Source organism: Malaya genurostris, chromosome 1 (genome assembly GCF_030247185.1).
Source record: "Malaya genurostris strain Urasoe2022 chromosome 1, Malgen_1.1, whole genome shotgun sequence".
In the NCBI taxonomy this organism is placed as follows: Eukaryota; Metazoa; Arthropoda; class Insecta; order Diptera; family Culicidae; genus Malaya; species Malaya genurostris.
Genome location: NC_080570.1, coordinates 1,258,713 through 1,274,539, shown reverse-complemented (window position 1 = coordinate 1,274,539; position 15,827 = coordinate 1,258,713). Strand labels below are relative to the sequence as shown.

Below are 15,827 nucleotides of genomic sequence, written 5' to 3'. Positions count from 1 at the left end.
TTGAGTAAAAATTGAAGTTTAATTTTGAAACTCAATAAACTTAAATATTGTTAACAATTGTTAACAAGAATCTATGAAATTGAAACGTTTTTTTCTGCGTGTATGTAAACTAGAACTGTCAAACACAGAAGATGCAAACCGTACGACGGTACATAACCGCATCTAATAAACAGGTGAAATTTGCATTCGACTAAGAATCAAGTAGCAAATAAAGTAACAATCACAGTGAATATGGAACCGCAAGCTTCCAAAGAGATAAAAATCATCGTAAAATGGAGCGGAAAGGAGTATCCAATTGAAGATCTCACTGACCACGACACGGTAGCCATTCTGAAACATGAGATTTGTAAGAAGACCCAGGTGAAGCCGGAACGGCAGAAGTTGCTCAATCTGAAGTACAAAGGTAACTGAAAATGGGCACCAAGCACTAAGTTTTTTTTTCTAACTTGAAAGAATAATGATCAATATGTTTAAATAACTGTGAAAAGAATTGTTGGGGCATCCCTTTACTTTTATATTCTAATTGTTAAATTGTAAAATGTCACGATATATATTTACAGGTAAATTCGCTACGGATGAAATACGTTTGGGACTACTGGAACTTAAACCGAATTTCAAATTAATGATGGTTGGATCATTGGAGGCAGATATCGTCGAAGCGTCTTCCAGACCAAATGACATCGGAAATGTTGTAAATGATCTCGACAACGAGGACGATGACAAAGTTCCGTTAGAGAATAAAGAAATTTATCTGTCAAAAATCAATAAACGCGTACGCGATTATAAAATTAACGAACTGAACCCACCCCGCGAGGGCAAGCGTTTGCTGGTGTTAGATATTGATTACACACTGTTCGATCACCGATCTGCAGCAGAAAATGGCGCTGAACTAATGCGACCATATCTACATGAGTTTCTCACTTCCGCGTATCAAGATTATGACATTGCAATTTGGTCCGCCACATCGATGAAATGGATTGTGGAGAAAATGAAATTACTTGGAGTCACTTCACACGCTGACTACAAACTGGTTTTCATGCTCGACTCGGAAGCGATGATCACTGTTCATTGTCCATTGCGTGGAGTAATTGAAGTGAAGCCTTTAGGAGTGATTTGGGGCAAGTATAGCCAGTATTCTTCGAAGAACACCATTATGTTTGATGACTTACGAAGAAATTTTCTGATGAATCCAAAGTCGGGCCTTCGGATCAAACCCTTTGCGGAAGCTCATCTCAATCGTCACAAAGATAAAGAACTGTTGAAGCTCACGAAATACCTCAAAGATATTGCGAAACATTGTGAAGATTTCAATGAATTAAACCACAAAAAATGGGAAAGCTTCAAACCGAAGAAGCGACGTGAAGCGACTGATGACTAAATTGCGTATATTCTTGCAAAGTTGAATCGCCTTATTCCATGAATGCTTTAAATGAACCGAAAACCGTTTGTTAATAGTAGAATTCTAACTTGAACAATAAAAAGATGCAATGCTTATTTTAATGCAATATTTTTAATATATCTTGAAAGCCTATTTACGAACATAAATCAAGTAAGGTAATCACAAAATTTGGAAATAAAATCTGAATAGTCTTTTTCTCATTTTCCATGGGGTATTGTTGCTAATTACAATTTTCCAAACTACTGTTGAATCTCTCACAAACATTGAAATTATTATCAGTAATGTATTATAATCAATCAAACTAATTATATTCGGTAACACTAGATTGAGCTTCGTAAACAGTGTTTATTATTAAAAATCTGTTATCATAACGCATCAGTGTAAAGGATAAATTATTATTAGATTTAATTAACGTTGAATATTTGAGTACCATGGGACGAGTGAACCTAGTAAGCTTCAACTGCTTGCTTGAAATTGTATTTAAACGTTTCTTACAGTCAGGTAACTGACCAATGCGCCGAAATGTATGCAATTATGATAAGGGTGTTAGTCTTCGCTAACCTTCCCAAAACACGCTATCAAAAAATTATCTAAATTTTAGTATTTTTCCCAAGAGGGGTTGCGTGCGGGAGCTTTATATAAATCCTTTCACGACCATAAGATGTCCAGGACGAAATATGTCAGTACAGCATAATATTTAGCTATTGTGGGTGTAAAGTAAGAGAATATCACCAGAAAAACATAGCAGGGTGCATAAGTTTCCTATAATTTCATGGGAAATATATTTTCCAATGATCCTCAAAAATAAATAAACGAAGAATTGGGTTTATTATACCGTAATGTAATTTATTGATATAATTGCTTTAATCATCAGGATAGTAAAATAAATAGTTAGTTACGGTATTCTACGAAACGTGTACTTGTTTAGCACAAGTGGACGCACATAACACATTTATTATGTGTTCTATTTTCTGTACGTCGCTTTGCACAAAGTTTTTAGTGCAGTAAAGATTGACAGTTTTTTTTATTCGTTGAGAAACACATTTGTCGCCTTGCAAATAAGCTTTTTAACATTCAGTAAAAAAGCATCGATTTTATAATAATTGAAGAATCGATAACGATTTTTATAGAAGGGAAAAATATTTCCCTTTGTCGTTAAGAAGTTAAGTAAAAGAGGTCGATATTATTTCCACGTTATCTGATAAAAAATGGAAGTCTCTCGGTCCACGTTACATGATTATTGAAACAAAAAATCATAATAGGTATCCAAGTAGAGATCTCAATGTGTTTCGACATTTAATTGTTTTAGAATAAGAACTTCAATGAGCTTTCAATATCAATATTTTCAGATTAAATTTCTGGAAGTTTTCATCAGTAAAAATAATTTCATGCCTTATAATTTCAAATGTTGACTTCATGTCAAGTCATTTAACTATTAGTCTGACAATAATATTTCGTAATGCAAAATAGAAATTAGTCTAAGTTTCAAATAATCATGTCGTTGTAAATTAGAGCTGATCATCAAATGCCATCAAATTTTTAATTTTTGACAATGCATAGATTTCATGACTACATTCAGTAAATATTTGCCAAAGAATTCTTTGCAATCCTCACTAAAGGTGGGAATAATTATCAACAGTATCTAAAACATGGGAATTTATGCAAGAATAGCATCAATCTGTAAAATAAAGGAAATGGAATTAAAAAAAATTGTCCATCACAAAATTCAGCGTAATTCCGAGTATAGAACGACGTTCTAGGTGTGTTTATTGGTATATACGAACACATATTAGAAACAAATGCAATGAACAATCGTAATGTACTATTGAAACAATGTGTGGATTATTTCTTAAAACTTTGCCTGGAACAACTCGCAAGATATTTTAACTGTGCGAAGCAATTAATGCTAAAGAGACACATGATGCTAATTTTGTTACGAAATGACTAAATTCGGAGAAGTTTTTGACCACTTGAAATATATGCTCACTCAAATCATAATAACGCGCTTTTGAAAAGTGACAAATCTAAAGCCAAATTTTTTGTAACGCTTGAGAACAATGGGAGTTGTCAAGTTGTTACCCGATTGAGGAAAGTTTGATTCAAAACAACTCGTAATTAAATAACGATAAATCAAATAATAGGTAGTTTACATTTGCTGTGTACGTTTATTAGCACAATTCTTTCACGCACACATAAATTTTGACTGTCAACAATCCTTAAACTGTGAAGGCTTCTTGTAAGAAGAAGGAAATTCATGTCAAAAAACATGGAAGCGAAGCTGAAGTAGTGATTTGTGATTGGAAAATATCGATTTGTGGTTCTTAAATAGCACTAAAACCGATATTCATTATCCGGAACTGGTGTCTGCCATCATGGAACGGTTTGCGATCAACATTTTGCATAAGCAGATCTACAAAATCTGCCGTCTATGTGGTGTAGATAATCCGGTAAAATTTCCTATCATCGAAGAAAACGAGACCGTCATAGTCGGCGACGAAGATGAAGCGACGCTCGTGAGAAAAATAGAGGAATGTGTTGGTATACAGGTAGGTAATAAGCAAAAAAAGAACAGTCAAAATAGTGGACTAATCAAAATAAGTGTATTATTATAAACAACGCAAGTTTTTGTACTGAGAATCTTATGTCGTTTTCGTTTTTAAATTGCACTACACCGGTGTAGCGAAAGCTGCACCTAAACCGTTCGTTTTTACCAATTGCACTACACCAGTGCTACACTTTTTCTGCACCGATACCACTGGTGTAGCACTCATCAAAAGTTTGGTGTAGCTCTGTGCAATGGAATCGTTCATTGTAGTCAATGGTTACTGTTTATGTTTTCGTCATTTTTGTTCGTTTATTCATGCCTCAGTGTAGCACTGCACCGGTGTAGTGCAAATTAAAAACGAAAACGCCATTAATTTTCCTCGCCGGTGTTTATTGCACAGGTCTCCAAAGATGATAGAATGCCGCAGAATATTTGCTCTCTCTGTGTGGATAAGATCAATGATTTCTTCGAGTATCGATTGATGTGCGCAGCGACAAATCTGCAAACTAGAACCATTTTGAACCTGCCGTTGGTGGATCCAACAAGAAAACTTGTAAGAAAATAGTATCCTTATATTACAACAGTTCAAATGTACTTTTCAATGTGTTTTAGCTTCCTCTGATTGGCGATAGTTCGAAACCGGAGGTGAAGGATTTCAAAACGGATGTTAAAAAAGTTGAAGCAGCTAGTACCAGTGGCGTTAGTAGCACCAGTTCCAATAAAAAAGGCAAAAAGAGGCGAGCCTCACCTTCACCGTCACCATCACCAGCTCCTACTACCAGGGTTAAAGCTGCAGTTGATATAGTTAAGGATGAACCCGTTCCAACGACACCGGTGAAAGCTCTCACGAAGAAAGAACGACTTAAACAATTGCAGCAACAACAGAAACAGAAGGAAGAAAATAAGATTAAAGATGATAAGAAAAAGCTAAAGGAGGATGAAAGGAAAAAAATCAAAGATGAGGATAAGAGAAAAATTAAAGATGAGGATAAAAAGAAAATCAAAGATGAAGATAGAAAAAAGGTCAAGGATGAAGAAAAAAAGAAAAAAGAAGATGCAGTGGAAAGTTCATCTGATTTGAAGCAAACAAGATCAAAACGTAAGGAGCTAACTCCGCCAAAGGAAATAAAAGACGCAGAATTAAGTGTACCGGCTCCAAAAAAGATCAAATTCGAACATCCTTGTTCATACTGCTCGGATGAATTCAAAACACAAGCTGAGCTAGATGGCCATCTATGCATTAAACATATTCCAGTGATTCGCAAGTTTGGTTGCGGTTCTTGTCGTGAAACTTTCGAAACGGTTCTTGAATTCAAAGATCACAATCTTTGGCATCAATTAACACGTACTTTATACACGTGCTTCAAATGTAAGCGAAAGTATGATAAGAATGTGGCTTTAATTAAGCATATCTCGTTGAATGCTTGTGGTCGTGTTTCCAGGGGACGACCACCGGCGATTAAACCGGATGTTCAATGTCGTCTGTGTAATAAGAAATTTAAGACACAGAATTTGTATGAATGGCATAGTTGTTTCCTGAAACCAAAAGCCAACTGTCCAAAATGTAACAAATTTTTCGTTAAGAAACCTGTCCTGACTCGACATTATATGATGTTTTGTACTGGAAGTCTTCCACCGCCGGAACCGGTCATTATTCCAAAAGAGGAACCGGTAGATTCTGCTGATAAAAAAATAATCGGGTCTCCCGCTATAGTTTTAAATAGTGCCGCTAGAAGAACCCGTGGCTCTGTTCCTACTGAACAAGAATTGCCAAAAGAAGAACGTGAAATTCCGTTCCCTCCGCCGTTGGAATTGGCACAGGAAGCCGCAGCCTCCTCTCCGTCTGTGAGCAAAAAGAAAACTTTACGTCACAAAGAGAATGTTGAAGCACATTCACCAGGATTGGAAACAGCAAAAATCGCTTCACTGTTGGATTCCGGTGCAAAATTGGGACGTGATACAGATATAGCAACCATTAATAACTTGTTAAGTTCTGTGACTGAGGCAATAGCAAGTCTTTCAGAAGCTAAAGCTAAAAAGAAAAAGAAAAAGAAGGATAAAAATAAAGAGAAAGATCGACCAGAGGAAGAACTGTCGGCAGGAAATGCTGGAAATTCTGGAAATTCTCCCCGAACTGAAACTTCTCATACCGAAACTCATGCTGAAACTCCTCCCGTGGAAACACCTTCACCAGTTGATGACAGCACGGTAGCGATCGCAATGGAGGTTGGTGAGATGTCCTTAGACCAGCAGTTGGCATTCTGTTCCGATAAACTTCCAATGGTGGTGTTGGCAAAAACACAATTCAAACAGGAATGTACTGAGATTGACACTGAACCATCGCAGCTGCAGGAACCGATGGATGAGGACGAAGATGAAGAGGATGATTTTGTTGACAATAGTGTAAACGACTATTCAGATTTTCAAGATGCTGATGAAGATGCTGAGGAAGGCGAACTTGAAAGTAGACAGCGACAGAAGGAATCACAGTTAGAAAAGGAATCTACAAACGAATCTACCGCAGAGGAAGAAGAAATACCGTTCCCAATGCCAATCAAGCAAGAAGAACAGACCGAGTCGCAAAATGAAATCAATGAAAATGAAGATGAGGAACAAGTTGAGCATGGCGGGAAATCTCCAACACAGACCGCACCACTACAAACTCCTGATTTACCTTCTGTGGATTCAGAAGCAACTGAAAAAGATACTCATTTTGATGAACAGTTAGCCTTAAACATTAAAAAAGAACCTGGTTTAGAAGAGGAATGCGAAGCACCACCAGCCAAACGTAAACGACCTGGTTCGCATCCATCTCATAAATCAAATAAAATCGATAATGAATCCCCAAAACCATTGTTGATCCTGAAAATTAAAAAGGAAAAGGGATTGCTTAACGCTTCAGTTCCATCTACCCCGGACATTAGAACAATTGTTCTAGACGATGACGACGACGATGGAAATAACGAGCCAGCAGAGAAACCGATTCCGTCAAAGAGCAAAAAGATGGTTTATAAGAAACCTAATTTCCTGGCAGTTAAAATCAAGCAAGAAAAAATTGATCCAGCATATGAAAAGATTGTAGACAAACCACCAGAGCTTCCAGTGAATGTCCAAATTAAACAAGAGCCGGTTGACGAAGATCTTCCTCCAACATCTGTAGCACAGGAGAAAGAGTCCGGAACACAAACGAAAGTAACACATAAAAAGCATTCAATATTGAATGATAATTCGGTCCCAACCGTCGTTGCATTCGATGGCGTTCGCATCAAACAGGAGAAACCAGAAAATCAGCCGGTTGCACTAACAGACCTTCCACCAGCCCAAGATCCAAAACCAGTTGAAAAAAAGAAAAAGTCCAAGGTCAAAATCAATCCGTTTGCGTTACTCAAGCAAAGAATGGCAGCGGAGGTTGCTGCTAAAAACTCAAATGAACCTAATACGCCAGCTATGATCGCCCAAGCGTCCTCTCCGCTTCCAGTGATTACCAATGTCGTTGGTAATGCTCCAGCAGAGTCTTCGTTAGACAGTTCTTCAGGTAGAAACATAGAGGAACGAGTGGCCGCCGAAAGCATCACACAAGCTCCTTCAAACTTCCAGGAAAGTGAACAAGAATTTCCAATGCCAATCAAACAGGAAGTTGTTGAAGAGCAGACAGAATATCCCGATACTTCAAGTAGAGACGAACAAAAAGGTGTTGATCATGATTTTCCCATGCCAATCAAGGAGGAGGTACCGGAAGGTGTGCCAGATGATGTTCCTGAGGATGCTTCGGATGAGGTAGAACCACCCGAGTTTCCTATGCCAATTAAGGAAGAATTGGGTGAACCAGAAGCAAACGACGATGAACCCACCAGCGAATTAGAAGAAAACGTGTTGAGAACGGAAGCCACAGATGAGACGAGTAATGAATCGAGGAACGAGGAGCTAGCGAGTGCAAGGGCAGAATCAGCCGAGCTTGAAATGGATGAAAAATCGAATAGTGGAGAGCGTGTTGTTGAAAATGATAACGCATCACACGAGCCGTTGCTTAAAATTGATGTGAAAACGCCGGATGAAAAAGGTTCCTTGAGTAGTGAGAGCTCAACTAATGCAGAAATGGAAAGTGTGGATGATGAAAAGGTTTGTGAAGAAGTTGTTATTCAGAAGCAGCACGATGCGATGGAAAGTGTTGCAAGCAGCGATTTATCCGAAAAATTGCAGGAAGAGAATGAATTCAATGATGAAGTCACACCAAGAGAAAATGAATCTAAGAATAGTGCAGACTTAGAAGTTGCGGAAAATCGTGTGTCGGAAGGCGATCCTAGCAAGTTTATTCGGGAAGACGACCTGAATAATTGCAAAGAAATAGAACAGCCCGACCAGAAAGAATTATTAGGTGACGAACAAGAGCAAACCACATCTTCTATTTCTGATATTCCGATGGATGAGTATGCTCAGAGCTCGAATGATTCTATCAAAGACAGTAATAATACAGAAGCTGCTGAGGATAAAGAAAAGAATATTGATTTGTTTCCTGCTATTTGTGAAAATCAGGAAGATAAAAGTTGTGAAAAGGTGTCAGAAAGTACCAGCAATGGGAGCACAATCCAAAAAGTTTCTCCTGTTTGTGAAAATCAAGAAGATAAAAATTGTGAAACGGCATCTGAAAATACCACCAATGATGGCACAATTCAAGATGTTTTACAACGAGAAATCAAATCTCCAGTTGAACCTCTCATGGACCAGCAGGAGCAGCTCTCGAGTGACTCCACTACACCCGCAGTACTTCCATTAACCTGCCACCCAGAAATTAGTCCATCGCATCAGCAGACATCATCACAATCTGTTATTGATGAGATACAGAATCTACTCACCGAAGGTCTGAAACCCGTCGCCGTTGTTGATCCAGGTCATCCGGTTGCACTTTCTGTCGATGCTTCATCCACTGCCACTGCGGAAGCATCCAACAATCGCAGTGGCTTGGATGATTTGGACAGCTTGCTGAACAACAAACTGGAGGAAATTTCCGATCAATTGAAAAGTTTGCCAACAGACGCTGAATCTACAACTGCCAACCAAGATGAGGCCATCAGTTTGGCATTGGAACGGGAATTGCTGGATGAGATGATACCTCCCATCGAAAATCAAAATAGTGACGCACTGCGAAAAGAAATAAACTCAGCTTCGGCGAATAGTAGTAAGAACTGCGATAATAGTATGCCATTGGTCGAGGAGAATTCTGTGGTTGATGAAAATGTTGGTTCAAAGTCGTAAGAGCTCGAAACATTATCGAAATTTGCCGTATTAATATAGGTTTATGCATTTTGTTGGTAGTGAAACTAAGTTTACTAGGATGATGGCACCTATTTTCAATCCATTAGACAGGGTGCCGTACGATTTGATCAATTTCAATTCGAAAATGAATCGATTGAATTTTTGCAGGATATGAAGTGCTCCTGTTTTCATAATCCCCTATAAACGTCATTAAGGATGTAAGGGTCGTATGCCGGTAGTTGATTGGGCGTTTTCCTGGAAATCATAAGTAACGCAATAACGAAAGCAAAAACCAATTTTGCTACCTTTGAGGTTTTTGCATTCAAATTCATGCTGGTGAAAAGTCTCTCTTGTCCGGCATCGTTCCGTTGCATCCGTTGAAGACGCCGTGCCGGTACAAAACCGGCCCGGATATGCATGTCGGTTTACTATATGTACTAATCGGAGACTGTTAATCACATAAACAATTGCTCGGTTGGATGAATGAAGAAACAGAACTGAAAATAGGTACCGTGATCCGTTTTTAACAATTTCTCAAAAGTAGTAGAGCTTGTATAGTTTATGTTCGAAATATGTGTCTTTCTTTTGGTATACTGCCAAACGGTGAAAATTATAGTCTTTCTTTTTCTTGATAAAATAGTAGGATAAAAGTTGCTTACATTTGCTTAATTTGCAATTAAAACGGAACTTTTTAACCCGTAAATTTTGACTGCTAACAGTGAATACACTAGTTTAAGAGATTGTATTCAGATTTATGAAACAAACACAACCATCTGTATTGCTATAAGTAATAGTGGATAGTGAATTAATAATAATTCATATAAATTAAAAAATAAACGTACGTATTTGAAAACAGTGAAACTCGGAATGTTTTGAATGGCTTCATTGGGTTATGGGTTAAAACAAACATCCTTTCCCGACTCTCTTTCTCTAGCATTTGTAATCATAAGAGCGAATAAAAGGTTTAAAATTCTGCGCAATATTTTGTACACTGCTCGAATAGGGCAACTAATCGAGCTCAATCTAAAACAAGTAGGGTAACAATACCCCCATTCATCTCAGGTCCATTAGTCATCTCATATATGAAAACCAATGGTTAGAGTGAGATCTGTTGTCTCTGTTCGATAGATTGACTTCAAGAAAAAATTAGAAGCATTTGCTTCGAATTTTCGCGTAGCTATAACAGTAGTATTTAACTTTTTTCGAGCTACTTTCTTGAGGTATTGCTTCTTAGCGCCTAGGCAAATATATTGTATTCGATTTTATCACAATTCAATAATTGAAAGTCGAGCAGTTGGTAAAATAACATGATGATTCTATTTTTAGTTTGGAACTTCACTAAAGGTATTGATTTAGACATAATTTTTCAGAAACAGGATTCTCAAACAGAAGAAATGAGTCCTTCGCAGTACAAAATACCATGGTGGAATGCGAAGATGCGCAATGCTCGAAATTTTCGAAGAAAGGCTCGTAAACGATTCTTCCGCACAGGAGTTTGTGATTCAGAAGGTCTTTCTAAAGTACTTGAAACTATGCTGCTGTACATTCTTTATCCAACAGTAGTGATATCGGACGGTTTGGAACTGTGTTTTCAATCAGTTTCAACTTCACGTCTGGCGTGCCACAGGGAAGTTATCTCATACTACTACTATTTGTACCCTTCATCAACGACCTCTATGATAGACCAGTATAGATGATTTTGAAATTTTTCTCATCATTGCCATTTTGGTGAAATGTTTTGAGCTGTGTTCTGAAAATGGATGTGGAAAGAATTTGTTTGCAACAAAAACAGTATGAAAGTGAATGCCAAAAAATTAAGCATTATTACTTTTGCACGAATACGCTTGCCAATTGTATTTGATTACCCTATGACCAAGATTCCAATATTCTATCATCTGTTAGAAATCTAGACATCAGTCTAGACCAAATTCTGCGATCTGCGGGCTACTGTGGTCGTCGTTTCACTCCGTTCAAATAGATCGTATCGGACGTATGAAAATTGGCGGCTTCCTTGGCCAAATCGTATACGGCTATCGTTCTATGGACATCGTTGGGCTCTCAGCACCCTGAAATCTTCATGAAATAGACGAATCTTCCTTCAACATCTATTTATATTTAATTTGCTCTCAAACAAGATTGATTGTTATATGCTAATAACAAAATTGAGTATCAGCTTTTCAGGAATCTCAATCGGATTATGAAATGGCAGTGTTTTAATTGAAAATTATTTGGTGAATCATTAGTTGATGGCCCAAAAAACTCTGTTTTACCTCTTAAATGCGCATTACTGCTTTGAAAACGGTATCGTTTCGTGGCAGTAATGAACTGGACAAGTATGAATACTCGCTTTGAAGGCTGTGAAAGAATATTGGCTTCCGTCATAAATCAAATATTATTTGATTTATGCTTCCGTGCAGTATTCCTTAAGCAGTCAATTTTATTGCAGCGATTGTTTCTTATTCGTTATATGGTTACTTAATGGAAACGATTCTCATGCCAGATAAGTCCTTGAATTATACTTGATTGTTTGCTCGGTAAAATAAATTCGAGTGACAATAAGCAGTTATACAACTATCGATTATAGAAGCCTTTATGAGAAACGCGTAACTCGTAACGCTTGAGTAACTGGGGGGCAACACTACGAAATACTCTGTTGAACTGGTTACCTAGGATACGGTTTTGTGGAAAAGGGTGTTTATCAATTTATTTTTTGAGTTCAAGCAGAATGATTTCCAATTCGGATATCAAAAAACTGGAAGCATCTTGTTTGGAAAATATAAAAGGTGACGAATTATATCAGCTGCGAAATGATGCAAAATTGCGAGCGGTGACTAACTCGAAGAACTATGATGAATTTAAGTGAGTAGGCTGATATTTGGGGCCGATTGGTTTCACTGATGTTGGTTGCCTTCTTGTAGGGATATAGTGGATGCAGCTCATTTGAGTGCCATCACTTCGCAGGACAAAAGGAATGCGAAAACCAAACAAAGTTTGTGGAATACAGTTTCTAAAAATTAGAATGATAAATACAAATGCCTTCATTTTAACTTTTGTTTTAATACATATATTAATGTTCAAATAACATAAATCTCCTAGTTGTGAAAGTTTGGAACCGAAAATTGATAATAATTTAGAAATATGTTTGTGAAACAGTGTTGTTGGAATGATAAACAATCGCCAATTTAACTCAATCAAACAAATTTTCTGTATGTAAACGGTAACCGTTTTATGCTTTCATATTGGCCAAAATCCAGCCGATATAACTACCGACTCGGGCGTACACTCCCGGGAAGTTGATTTCTCCGCAATGATTGATACCATATGAAACCACTCCAAACTGCACGAATCGGGTTCGGTTCAAGTATTGCGCTGGCCACATCAAAGGTCCGCCGGAGTCACCCTGGCAGCTATCCTCGAAATTTCGTCCGCCCGCACAAATTTGTTTCTCGCTGATGGTGATGTTAAGCTTCTTGGTATCGATTTCAGTGATTCGTTGCTGACATTTACTTTGCTCTAATCGTAGTATTTGGGTTTTCAGTAGAACATTTGATCGCCTTAGTTCCTCTGTTAGACCCCATCCGGCAACAATGTATTCAGGTAAAAGGGTATCCTTCAGATCGCTAGTCATTGGTAGACAGATTGGCTTGATATGATCTAAAATGGGATAATATTCAACAAGAATTTAATTGTTGATACGAAATACACTTACGTTTAAACGTGACGGGTTCTGCTAGACGAATTAATCCAATGTCATTGCCAGAAAATGCATTCTGGTACTGCGGATGAGCAATGTATGATTCAAAGCGAATGTCCTCTACTGGACCAGCACAGTCCTGCTCGATAAGTACCCCAGCCTCAGTAATATTGTTGCAATCTTTATCCATATCGGTAGTATGTTCCCCTAGTCGCACTAGCTCGCTAAGAAAATAATAGCATTTTCCTACCAAACCTCATTTTCTAGCTGCATTTCTACTCACAGTTTGTAATTATCATCCGGCTTCAGACAATGAGCCGCAGTTAGCACGTATCTTTCATTGATTAAAGTGCCACCGCAGTTTCCCGTTACTTCGTCACTATAAAGATTTCTGTACATGAGCAATGCCATCCAAGGGAATTCGAACACTGCAGTCTTGTTGCCATGAGCTATTCTCTCATTTGAGGATAAGCCACAGTTTTCAGGAAGCTGGAAGACTCGATCCGGTGGACAACAAACTCCTTTTTCCGTCGAATTGGGAGACATGCATTCTGCACTTTTAAGATACTTAGCGACGTTCGCAGTAATGTTCGAAGTTAATTGTTTCAGTGCGAACAGGTTGGAACACTGCTGTATGGGCACGCATTTTCCACTAGACCCAGACGGTGTAACACAAGCTGTTCAATTGGGAAATTTCTTAGGGATTTCTATTGAATGTATGACTGGTCACAACTTACTCTCGCAGATAGTTATAAGACACAAAACAATCACTACCCCGAAGCAGTTAATGGCATCCGTCATCGTTCTATGCACTACGTGTAGTGTTTAAACATTCAAACGTGTTCTACACGAAAGTCTCAAGTCGACTGATCAGATCTCCGAAGTTACTTATAAATGCAGCTGTCTGATTTAATCAATGGGATTGTGTGCAAAATGCGTCTCACTCTACTGCGAGATGTGGAGCTTATCTGACAGTTTTAGAGGTGAGTGAATACTAGCCTGAGTTATTCGTGGTAAGCACTGGCTCCGGAACTATTCGAACTATTCTAACTAACATCTGAAGAACATTAGTACTGACATTGCGGGTGAAGTCTGTGCTGAATATCGATGGACAGAGTTTGTTGAAATCGGAATACAATGAATGCAAAATCATAGGTCCGATAATATCAAGGAAAAAAAATGAATCATTCATACCAAAATATGAATTATAAATATAGCTCGGTAGCTGATTAAATGATTTGAAATCATGATTGATACTGGTGTCTGCCGTCGCAGATCTTGTGTTGTTATGTTTCGGTAACATTTAAAATATTGAAACCGTTGAATCATGTGAAATAATAAATCAAAAAGAATCAATTTACTGAATACTCTCATATTAAGGAAAGAACTAATGATTCCTTAATGAATAGAACAGAACAATAAATTTACTTGAATAATATTTTCTTTTCGATAAGATATGTCATCGTGCTAATTTCGATCAGTGTATTCCGTGTCGTTGTAGGATCATTTCTAATCATTTCAAAATTTCGACATTTCTAATAGATTATGCAAGAAAGTGATTGAAGAGTCATGTTGAAATTGGGATGCCAAAACTCTTGTAACGCTTTTGAACACCTATAACTTCCATAAAGTAATACATATAACGCATCCTAACATACAAAACTTACAAAAAAGTAACGCATGTAACGCTTCGTTAACGCCTATAACTTAGGAAAAAGTAACGCATGTAACGCTGCGTAACACCTATAACTTACAAAAAAGTAACGCATGTAACGCTCTCTAACGTCTATGACTCACAAGAAAATAACGCATGTAACGCTTCGTAACACCTATAACTTAGAAAAAAGTAACGCATGTGACGCCTATGACTTACAAAAAAGTAACGCTTCGTAACGTCTATAACTTAAAAAAAAGTATCGCATGTAACGCCAATATGTTACATTAATACTCGCCATTGATGTTGTTTTTCCTTTTTCATTGTACCGCGCGACCTGTCAATTTCTTGACAAATAATTTCATAGTAAATTCAATTTGGAAAATTAGTTTGAAATGAACTACCTCTAGTTAAAGTTAACAATTGCAACACTTAAATTTACTAACTTTTTTTTAAACATAAATTCAGTTATTTCATCTAATGCTTTTGTTTGTTATAAACTTATATTTTTGTTTGTCATTAAGAATAAAATGATTTTTTCTAATTTTTTTTTGCATTTGTAATATTTGCAGGGTAATTTTTGATACTACTTTTATTTCGAATTATATTCGCTTTTAAATTCCTAAATATCAAGTTTTTGATTTATATTGCCAAATTTCAAGACATTTAGTCCTAAGCGTTAATTGAAAGATGCAGTTATATTCATTGGAAATTCAAATTTAGTTTTGCAACGATGATAGTTGTCAATCAAACTTTCGATTGAACCCATGTCTATTCCATGTCACTATTGGTCCGGTAAATTTCATTGTTTATTTCTGAGTAGACCAAAATTTTGATTCAAATCAAACCGAGAACAATATTGATGTTGGAAGAAAAAAATAGCTCTAGCAAGAAACCATCAAAAATCAAGTTTAAAAATGTACTAACAGTTTTTTTTTATTTTGAAAGTGCTCCATTTCTCTACTCCATCGTCATTCGAACATCAACTTATTAAAATTTTATGAAAAAATCGGGATCACATTTTCTGAGCACCATTCGCTTTTTACCGAAGTCTAGAAGCACCATATGGAAATGAGCTTCTGAAGCAGTATTGAACAGTGTTAAGATTGAATTTGAATAATTGTTCAATGAGAAATTTTCTTGAGGAGCAAATAACAGTTTATCACATAGATCTTTGCGGTTTCAACCAGGCCTGTGCGCAGGGGCTTTTGGGGGTTTCAAACCCCCCCTCCCGCATGGAAGATTTTTCAACATTAGGCTCCATGAACAATAGAGTACTTAT

The 15,827-nt window shown here is 37.3% G+C and overlaps 4 protein-coding genes across 4 annotated transcripts; 3 read left to right on the top strand and 1 right to left on the bottom strand.

Moving 5' to 3' along the window:
* Window positions 1-125: 125 nt before the first annotated feature.
* On the top strand, window positions 126-1,500 carry LOC131429080 (ubiquitin-like domain-containing CTD phosphatase 1). Its single transcript, XM_058593132.1, has 2 exons — window positions 126-403; window positions 561-1,500. Exons 1-2 carry the CDS (start codon window positions 232-234, stop codon window positions 1,376-1,378), a joined length of 990 nt encoding a protein of 329 aa, XP_058449115.1. The 5' UTR covers window positions 126-231; the 3' UTR covers window positions 1,379-1,500.
* A 2,133-nt stretch (window positions 1,501-3,633) lies between these two features.
* On the top strand, window positions 3,634-10,048 carry LOC131429076 (uncharacterized). The gene is made up of 3 exons (XM_058593128.1): window positions 3,634-3,945; window positions 4,345-4,497; window positions 4,557-10,048. Exons 1-3 carry the CDS (start codon window positions 3,772-3,774, stop codon window positions 9,195-9,197), a joined length of 4,968 nt encoding a protein of 1,655 aa, XP_058449111.1. The 5' UTR covers window positions 3,634-3,771; the 3' UTR covers window positions 9,198-10,048.
* Window positions 10,049-11,846: 1,798 nt separating this feature from the next.
* Window positions 11,847-12,244, top strand: LOC131429069 (uncharacterized). The gene is made up of 2 exons (XM_058593122.1): window positions 11,847-12,056; window positions 12,116-12,244. Exons 1-2 carry the CDS (start codon window positions 11,923-11,925, stop codon window positions 12,213-12,215), a joined length of 234 nt encoding a protein of 77 aa, XP_058449105.1. The 5' UTR covers window positions 11,847-11,922; the 3' UTR covers window positions 12,216-12,244.
* LOC131429039 (serine protease grass-like) lies at window positions 12,235-13,773 on the bottom strand. Its single transcript, XM_058593093.1, has 4 exons — window positions 13,629-13,773; window positions 13,175-13,568; window positions 12,907-13,115; window positions 12,235-12,851 (listed from the first exon to the last, which is right to left on the bottom strand). Exons 1-4 carry the CDS (start codon window positions 13,690-13,692, stop codon window positions 12,424-12,426), a joined length of 1,095 nt encoding a protein of 364 aa, XP_058449076.1. The 5' UTR covers window positions 13,693-13,773; the 3' UTR covers window positions 12,235-12,423.
* Window positions 13,774-15,827: the final 2,054 nt, after the last annotated feature.